Below are 10,168 nucleotides of genomic sequence, written 5' to 3'. Positions count from 1 at the left end.
TATCCCTTCCATATAACGGAAGCGATATTCGTGGGCCCCTTGATTAGTAGGACACAAGAAAGCATGGCCATGCGCAAATGCGTCAATATGAGATATTGAGCTTATTTGATTGAGTATGACTACTTAGAGATCAAGAAATACAAAGGTTGATAAGAGGATGACACGGTCTATGCCTCATTGATCAACCTAGATATCAAGGATAGAGGGGCCAAGTCATACAAGATAATAGCCATAGACAGGTTAGGTCGGATCTCGACTTTCTCGTCACTTGGGTTGCAATGATGGCTTGCTAGATGTCACTCATTGCTTATGTATCTAAATGTTAATTTAGATACATTGCCAATGTTACGAGAACCTATTGGGTCACACACAAAGAACAAGTAGATTTGGAGATGAGTTCATATGATGAATCATTAGAATTGGACTTATTGAGTTAGACTTAATTAGATCTAATTATTGGATTAAGTCCAATTCAAACTGGACTCAAGGAGTCAATTCAAATTAATGAAATGTGATTAATTGAATTTGAATTGTATGAGATTAATTGAGTAAGACTCGATTGGATTAGACTTGAGTTAGACTAAAGTGAATTGGACTTGAGTTAGACTCAAGTGAGGAGACTTGAGTTAGACTCAAGTGAGGCTTAATGAAGAAATTCATTGAATTTCGAATTCAATGAATCATGTAATTTAATTTTTGAAATTTAAATTTAAAATGAGAAGTTTTCAAATGTGTCCTTAATGGAGAGTGAATGATCATTAAGGCTCATTAATGGAATTAATGCATATTAAATGTTTTCATTGGATGAAAATACTTAAGTCATTTTTCCTCTCATTTTTTGTAACTTCTTCATTTTTGGCTTCTTACTCTTCCTCTCCTCTCCTCTTGGTCGAAACCTTCTAAAGGTTGCTAGCACAACCTTAGGTGGTTTCATCTCCATCTTGTGAGTTTGTGAGACAAACGAACGCTTGTTCGTGTGGATACCGTAGAGGCGCGAACGTGAGATTGTGTTGTGATCCGAGTTGTCGGGAATCCGTGAGCACGCTACAAAGGTATAACACTATCATGTTAGAAAGCTTAGTATATGTAGTAATTTCTTTTTCCCTTTGCATGGATCTTCTAGAGGAACTAGTATTTTCCGCTGCGCGTTTAGCGCATCTAGTTTCTTACATGATCCACCAATGTACTCTTCGGCAGCACTTTGTCCCTCGGATGCACCGAGCCCATCAGCTCCCTTCCTGTGTCATCTTTCTCGCTAGCTGCGTCTTTCGCTTGACTTCTTGTGTTCTTAAGCTCCTATACACTTAAACTCAAGGGTTAAATATTAACAGGACCTAACCTGACTTGGTTGATTGTATCAAAACTACCACGGGGGTACCAACAAATTTGATATTTGAGGGTATTTATATAATTAGAAGAACTAGATGGATACATAATATCTAGTTTCATGTCATTTCGAGCTCTCTAGGTTCATCGGTCGATTTTGGCCGAAACTCTTTAAGTTCATTCGGTTAAAATTAGTTGATGAAGCTAGAGGGCTCAGAATGACGTAAAACTAGGTCTTATAAGTCTTCTAGTTCTTATGATTATATTCATACCCTCAAATATCAATTTGACCAAATATATTAAGAGTACTAATTTTTTTTAACAAAAATTAGATTTTTCAGATATATTTATGTTTAAAAAATCACTGCTCTCAATATAGTAGGCCAAATTGATGTTTGAAGGCATTATATAATCAGGACAACTAAACGAACATATAGGATCAAGTTTTATGTCATTCTAAGCTCGCTAGATTCATTAGTTGGTTTTGGTTAAAATCGATTAATAGACTTAGGCCGAAATTGACTGATCGACTTAGAGAGCTTAGAATGACATGAAACTTGTTTCTATATGTTTGTCTAGTTCTCCTAATTATATAAATATTCTTAAATATCAATTTGACCAACTATATTGAGAGAAGTGATTTTAAAAAATGAATGTGTCTGAAAAATTAAATAGTATTCAAAAAAAAAATAATTCTTTCAATATATATATTAGGTCAAATTAATATTTGAGGGTATAAATATAATCAGAAAAATCTAGACAAACATATAGGATCTAGTTTTATGTTATTCCGAGCTCTCTAGGTCCATCAACTAATTTTGATTGAAACTCTTTAGGTTCATTCTATCAAAATTGGTTGATGAACCTAGAAAGCTCAGAATGACGTAAAACTAGGTCATCTGAGTTCATCTAATTCTTATGATTATATTCATGCCCTTAAATATTAATTTGACTTAATATATTGAGAGTAATAATTTTTTAAACATGAATTATATTTTTTGGATACATTCGTGTTCAAAACATTATGGCTCTCAATATAGTTGATCAAATTTATTTTTGAGGGCATTTATATAATTATGAGAATTAGGCGAACTCACAGGATTTAGTCTCACGTCATTTCGAGCTCTCTAGGTTGATCAGCTGATTTTGGCCGATTAGGTTCATTCGACCAAAATTTATTGATAAACCTAGAGAGATTGAAATGATGTGAAACTAGGTTTTATGAATTCGTCTAGTTTTTATGATTATATCTATGCCCTTAAATATCAATTTGATCAAATATATTGAAAGCGGTGATTTTTTAACAAGAATTTGATTTTTTGAACACATTCATATTAAAAAAAAATACTACTCTCAATATATTGGATCAAATTGATATTTGAGGATATTTATATAATAAAGACAATTAGATGAACACATAATATCTTATTTTATATCATTATAAACTCTTTAGATCCATCAATCGATTTTGATTGAAATCGGCTGATGGACCTAGCGAGCTCGGAGTAACATGAAATCATTTTTTATATGTTTATTTAATTCTCTTGATTATATAAATATCCTTAAATATTAATTTGACCAATTATATTGAGACTAATGATTTTTTAAATATGAATTAATTATTTTTTAAAAAAGTTATAAAATTAATCGATTAAATTGTTATAATTGTAGTAGTTGACTGGGAATATTAATAAGGATAAAAATAAAATTAGATATATGATATGAAAATTTTAAAATTATATATATAATCTAGATATTTTAAAAATTTTGCTATTTGGTTAGGTAAAAAATTGATTATAGAAAGTTGAGGTGAAAATTGAAAAAGAACTGAGATTTTTAGAATCACTTCAAAAGTTCACTGTTATTAGAGAATTCTCCAGAATCTCCTTCGATCTCATCCGTACCCCTAAATCGACGTGGCCGGAAGAAGATTCCTCCATGATTCCCTCCGTTGTCGCTTGACGCTGTTTCGTCCTCACGATGGACCTGGCGGGGAGATCTCAACCGTCCGCTTCTGATCTTATCGCGTTGACGTCTGTGCCAACCCGGCGCATGCGAATCCCATTCCCACCCGCAACTTCCAAACCCATAGCCGTACCCATCTTTGCTATCCCATTTAATGCTTATTTATTCGCTACGTTTCGTGAAGGGTACAACCATACCCCACTTCCGTTCCAACCTCACCATAATAATAAAAATAATTTTTAATTGATTTCATTTTATTTGCGAGCGTGTGACGATTGGATAATTTTTGATTTTTTATATCTCTACATAATATTAAATTATTGTTATATTTATTAAGATATTATCTACGTTAAATTTATTAGGATAATGATAATAATTTCTAGTTGATTTCAATCAATTAATATCTATTATATTTGGTACAAGATCAATACAAATTAAATAAAAATAATAATAATTTTAAATTTATTATATTACCATACTTATAATTATTATTATGGTATATTTTATTTAATCTTTCTATTATTTGTGTCGGAGAATTTGTATAAATAAGGGCTTATGTTTTTCCTCTGCCTATCGATTTCAACACCTGTCCCATTGATCCCTCGCCGTTTCATCAGAAAAGATTCGGATTTCTATTTCTACGCGACGAATCGTCCTCGATTCCTCCTCTTCTGTTATCTTCTCTCTTTTTTTTTTTTTTTTTTCCCTTTTTTGGATCCCAAGCCAACGATCGAAAACCAGGTCGGAGCGCAAGAAGATGGGGATGGCCGATCGCGAGCAGCGCCCCCGCCATGACTACGTCCGCGCTCTCGAGGTGGAGCGCAAGAAGATCGAGGTCTTCCAGAGAGAGCTGCCGCTTTCCCTTCAACTCATCACGCAAGGCTCGGTTTCTCTTCCTCTTTTTTACCTTTCTTTCTTCTTCTTTTTGTTTTTGTTTATTCTACTTTTTTTGGTCGTTTCTTGAAATGCCGGTGGCGGTGCAGCGATCAAAAGCATGGAGGAGCAGATGTGTGAGGAGGAGAGGTCGGTGAGTGGTAACGAGCCGGTGTTGACAGAGTTCATTCCGCTGAAGCCGAGTTTAGCGTCGACGGTGGAGGAGGACGTGGAGATAGGTGAGCCGGCGGCGATCGGGTTTGATGCGAAGCCGGACTGGCTTAGATCTGCCCAGCTATGGAATCAGTGCGCGGATACTGGCACCAAAGTGGTGAGCTAATTTATTGTTTTTTAGTAGATTAATTCTAGGATTCTTTTCCCCCTCTCTTTGTGTGGGTTTTTCATTTGCTGTTCGATTGTAGGAACCGCCGAAGAGGCCCATAGCAGTAAGCGTGAAGAGGATGGGCGGCGCTTTCCAGCCTTTTGAGCGAGAGAAGCACGCTGCCCCACAGCCGCTGGTGTCGGCATCTGCGGCCGCTTGTTCCAACACTAGCGGTAGTGGTAGCGGCGGCGGAGGTGATGGTAACGGTAGATGCGGAGGAGCCAAGGAGAAGGACGGGCAATCTCAGACCAATCGAAAAGTCAGACGCTGCTGGTCGCCGGAGCTGCACCGCTGCTTCCTCGACGCTCTTCAACTGCTCGGCGGCATCCATGGTGACCCTTTACACACCCTTCTCATCGTCACGCGTAATTTCAACTCCTGTGGATTAAGTTCTTAAATTGGATTTAATTCATCTCAGTTGCAACCCCGAAGCAGATCAGAGAGCTGATGAATGTGGATGGGCTCACCAACGACGAGGTCAAGAGCCATTTGCAGGTGATTTGAATAATTCTGCTTCAATCGCGTAAACGTACTGCACCTTCCTTTCTTTTCGTTAGCATATCGCGCAAGCAAAGAATCGAATTCTCGCCGCAAATGACTCCCATGGAACATAGATCTCTTAACCTCGTTCACTCCCAAGAATTACTTGTGAATTACGATGCAAAACCAAATTTCTCAACTTGTGATCTACATGCTACATTTTTCTTTATAGTTATAAATATCAACAATGAATCCCCATGTGGCCCTTTCTCTTCTTGTTTTCTTGCACCATACATCAAACTCTACTTTGATTTTTTTTCCACAAAAGATTAGTTGTCTTCATTAACGTATCCCAGCTTCCAAGCATAACCTCTATTCCTTATCTTATTTATTCATGGCAGAATTGCTTGGTGTCGTATTTACCCATATGACAAAAAGGTCATTATATTTCGGTGCCAAGTGTAGTTTTCTAGAATGTGACCAACCATGATAAGGATGAGAACTTCCAATTGGCGCATGGATTAGCATCCAGATCAGTAGATTCCAAATATGCTGCACACGCGGACCACATTGTCAATTAGCTGCATCGTATCAAATTTAATGTCGGCGGTCCCAGTAATTGCCCAAAACCATTCAAGTCATGATGGGCAGAGATTCCCTTTATTGAAGTTTAGGATGTAGACTGCAAGCTGTATGAGATGTAGTACTACTCCCTTAACAATTAATTTTTAATCTCCATATACCAAAGGACTCGAGGAGTCGATAACAAATTGATCCTTCAAATCTAATTTAATCTTCGATCGGCTTTTTACCAAAGGACTCATTTAAATTTGTGGATTTCTCAAAATACGCCCTTAACTTTCGGATTTCCTGAATTTAAGTGCCCTCTTTGGTCCATTGCTGTTTATGGAGTTTGACAGAAGATCAAGAACATGAAGTTTTTATTGTGCAGAAATACCGATTACACAATAGACGACCAGGCACGGCAGCTCAGAGCACCAGCAGCGCCCTGGCGCCACAGATTGTGTTGGTCAGTGGAATTTTGGTCCCACCGCCACCGGAGTTAGCGGTGGCGAGATTCTCGTCGGATTTGATTTCTCCAAAGCAGCGGCAGCAACAAGCCGAGCAAGGACTGCCCGGATCATGCAGTAGAGATGGTGAGAGTGGTGATGATGATGAAGTCACCTACTCTGAGTCCCTTACTGCCTCTACAACTTCCCAAACGCGGATAGCGTCACCTTCCTTTTGAGTTATAGTAAGTCCATTTTCTACTGTGATTTTCTTGGTTGGTTTGTGAGTGATTATGACGGTAGTTTCATCCTTGGTGACAATGTTAAATTTATTTTAATAATGCTGTTACATAGATTGAGCTCTTAATGGATTTTTTTTTTTTTGGGATCTAACATGTTTGTTATTAAATAAACTGTTGGTAATAATCATATAATGTTATAGTGGTAAGATTATATGATTATTGTGATAAGTTATGAAAGCTTTGATTTCTTTGACACAGTTATCATTGCAATGGCAATTAATAAGGATGTGGCACAATTTGCATTTGTGTCAAAAATAATAAAGTTGAAAAAACAGGATTAAATGTAAGGCACATTGTTTTTTTTTTTAATGTCAAATGCCAAAAATACGAAATGGTTCGTAAGTCTTTTGACCATGAAATGAACTTACTAAACCGAATCTTAGAGATCATTTTTTTTCCGGCTAAAGTGACATACAGAGTGGAATTAAATTGAATTACTATATGAATTCAAAAAAGTTGCATTTGTGTTGCAAAATTATGTTAATAAGTTTCTAAGCAAAATTTTGCTTTTGTCTAGAAAAGTAAGCAAAACTTTTGACAAAATTTTGCTTTTGTCAAATTAGGTTAGCTTGTCGTCGAGTTGTATTAGATCATCACCGATATCGTAATAATGATGAGCTGGTATATCCTTTCATAATGATGCATGATTAACACCATAATTAAACATGTCAGTTTGAATTATTGCCCAGCTAAGAAATAAATCCTCATTTTAATCCGTCTTCCATTGAACAAACTATTCAACACTTTATCAGCGTGTTCTTTAAATTTCCTACTCTTTGAATTTATGATTAGAAAAGCTTGTCACCAAGGCAGCCACAACTGTTGCCATTCTTTCTTTCTTTAGTTTAAACGATTCCACTTGAATTTCTACGTTATCAAGCGATTCTACCTTTTTATGAAGGAAGTGGTCAAGTTGTAACTTTTTAAAGAATTCCTTGACAATGATTCCGCGTATCCATATTTTGGATTTAAAAATCCCATGTGCGAAAAGAAGCTTTAACAAAAGTCAATATGAAAAAAGAAAAGTCAAAGTCATTCTTTTGATGGGTAATTACCATTAAAATAAAAGATATTCCTTTTATAAAGACAATGATATGTCTTTCCAAGCAAATGTAAAATGCTAGTACCTGATCTTTCTTATAGAAAGGATTACGTATTAGGATAAAATACCTAAGTAATTTATAATTGACTATACGCCTATGATACTGGACAGTTTTGGATAAATGATATTATTTTTTATTCTAATGATAATTGAAAAATCAAAGTCTCCATATATTGACATAATTAATACCTACATAAATATTTATTTCAATAAACTTTAGGATTAATTTTTAATGGTACAAAATAACTCATTAGGCATCTGACCTCTCCCATATAAAAAATTATTGGGACAAAATATTGTTATGATTTATATATATTTTATTAAGGAACCGACCATATAAATCACTTGAAAAGAATGGTATCATCTTTTCTCTTAAAAAAAATTAAAGTCATAATTTGTTTCAAAGACCAGATCAATTATTGAGTATTTTGTTGAAGGACATTTTAAATTACTTTAATAAAAAAAATATTTTTTTAACTATAAATTATTATAAATTAATTTATGCTTAAAAATGAATAAGTTTTTTTTTTATCATACTATTTCATTTTAGTTGATTTGCAAATCAATCTAAACTGAAACAAAAACACACTAATTACATCACATATTTAACTTTGAGATTGATTTTTTTAATATATCTTTAAGGGCTTAAAGATTTCTTTTTACTATAAATAAACTTCCAAAATATTTTGTATTTCTTGTAGGTCCAACTTGACATACATGACAAGGTAGAGACTAATACATACTAGGGGTGATTGTAGATCGGGTTAGTTTAATTATTAGGGTAAAAAATTATTCGATTTTACTAGATTAGATAATACAATATTAGGACCTACATCCGGTCCTATATCCAGCGGTTATTATGTATCAGATATACGACGGATTCTCAGTTATTTGGATATTCGACCCTATATCTAATAAAATATAAAATATAAATATAAAACAATAAAAAAATAAAATATTTTAAAATAATAATAGACATTATTCATTACACGTTGTAGCAGCTAATCACCAGTAACTGCTACAACGTGTAGCAGCTTATCGGCGGTAACTGTTGGGACCGAAAAGTAGCTAGAGGGGGGGTGAATAGCTCGTCGCGTGCTAGATGCTCGTCGTTGCTTGTTTCTTCAAGATGTGCAGCGGAAAATACAGAAACAAATCACACAACGTTAACAAGGTTGGTTTACTTGGTATCCACCTCACAAGAGGTGACTAGTCCAAGGATCCACACCTACTCACGCACCCTCCACTAATAAAAACCTCCTTTTCGGTAACTACCGAAGGCGGAGAAGCCCTACAAGACTCTCAGTATAAAAGAAAGGGAAGGAATACAAGAATACAAGCACAAGCTTACAATAAGCGTAGAAAACCCTAACCCTAACTTTTCTCCTTGCCTTTGATCCGCCTCTTGACTTGGAAAACCTCCAAGATCCTTCAAGAACTGGCGATCTGAGCTTTGAGAGCGCTGTGGAGGAGCTGGCGAGAGATCTGAGATGAATCGGTGAAGAGATACTGAATACGACGCAACGGTCGGATCCCGATCGATTCGAAAACTCCCAATCGATCGGGGAGGCTTTGGATCGATTCACGGATCGATCCAGAGCGCCTCTGTGCTCTGGAAAAACGCCTGGATCGATCCACGGATCGATCCAGCGCTTATCGCGCGAAGCAGCAGCGTCCCAATCGATCGGCTGATCGATTGGGACCTCTGGATCGATCCACTGATCGATTCAGAGGCTCTCTGTTCGCTAGGAAAGGCCTGGATCGATCCACTGATCGATCCAGCTCTTGGTTTTTGCCCAAAACCAAGTCCCAAGCCTCTCAAACCAACATCCGGTCAACCTTGACCTGTTGGTACATCATACCTAGCATCTGGTCACTCCCTTGACCTGCCAGAACTGCCCACCAAGTGTCCAGTCAATCCCTTTGACCCACTTGGACTTTTCTCTTCGTGCCAAGTATCCAGTCAATCCTTTGACCATCTTGGTCCATCTGGATTTTCCCTTGCCTGGCTTCACTCACCAGGGCTTTCACCTAGCTTCACTCACTAGGGTTTTCCATCTGCTTAGCTTCACTCACTAGGACTTTCACCTGGCTTCACTCACTAGGATTTCCTTCTGCCTAGCTTCACTCACTAGGACTTTCACCTTACTTCACTCACCAGAATTTCCTTCTGCCTAGCTTCACTCACTAGGACTTTCACCTGGCTTCACTCACCAGGATTTCCTTTTGCCTAGCTTCACTCACTAGGACTTTCTAGTCAGGTATTCGGTCACTTTTGACCTACTTGACTCTTCTTCATTCATACTGATCAGTCCCTGATCAGAATCTCCCCATATGAACAATGCACCTGCATTGTCCATGTGTCTACATGTATTGTCAAACATCGAAACTATGACCAAGACTCAAGCTTGGTCAAACCAGTCAACCTTGACATAAGGGATATTGCACCAACAGTAACTACTACAATGTGTAGCAACTTATCGACAATAGTTGCTACAAGTAGGGGTGATCGCGGATCGGGTTAGTTCGGTTATTGGGATAAAAACTATCCGGCCCTACTAGATCGGATAATGTAATATCAGGACCCTACATCCGACCCTATATCCAGTGGATTTTTTTTTTGGTTCGGTTTGGGTCGGTATAAGCGGGTTGGTCGGTTTGGCGGGTTGACTGCTCACCCTAATGCATACGTACATTCTTGAGTCGAAGATAATTCGATAATTTACCA

At 36.9% G+C, this 10,168-nt stretch overlaps 1 protein-coding gene across 1 annotated transcript; it reads left to right on the top strand.

The window, feature by feature from the left end:
• The first annotated feature begins 3,871 nt into the window (after positions 1–3,871).
• On the top strand, positions 3,872–6,371 carry LOC121975190 (transcription factor NIGT1-like). The gene is made up of 5 exons (XM_042526658.1): positions 3,872–4,172; positions 4,275–4,495; positions 4,587–4,878; positions 4,965–5,041; positions 5,979–6,371. The coding sequence occupies exons 1-5, from the start codon at positions 4,049–4,051 to the stop codon at positions 6,273–6,275; spliced, it is 1,011 nt and encodes a 336-aa protein (XP_042382592.1). The 5' UTR covers positions 3,872–4,048; the 3' UTR covers positions 6,276–6,371.
• Positions 6,372–10,168: the final 3,797 nt, after the last annotated feature.

The sequence above is a fragment of the Zingiber officinale genome, chromosome 4B (genome assembly GCF_018446385.1).
Source record: "Zingiber officinale cultivar Zhangliang chromosome 4B, Zo_v1.1, whole genome shotgun sequence".
NCBI lineage: Eukaryota > Viridiplantae > Streptophyta > Magnoliopsida > Zingiberales > Zingiberaceae > Zingiber > Zingiber officinale.
The sequence above is the reverse complement of the archived record's forward strand: the minus strand, read 5'-3'. Positions and strand labels throughout refer to the sequence as shown.

Excerpts from the sequence above, each read along its gene's own strand:
- LOC121975190 (XM_042526658.1), top strand. The coding sequence starts at position 4,049 with ATGGGGATGGCCGATCGCGAGCAGCGCCCCCGCCATGACTACGTCCGC. Across the intron at positions 4,173-4,274 it reads CCTTCAACTCATCACGCAAG|CGATCAAAAGCATGGAGGAG; the intron begins GCTCGGTTTCTC and ends GTGGCGGTGCAG. Across the intron at positions 4,496-4,586 it reads CGGATACTGGCACCAAAGTG|GAACCGCCGAAGAGGCCCAT; the intron begins GTGAGCTAATTT and ends GTTCGATTGTAG.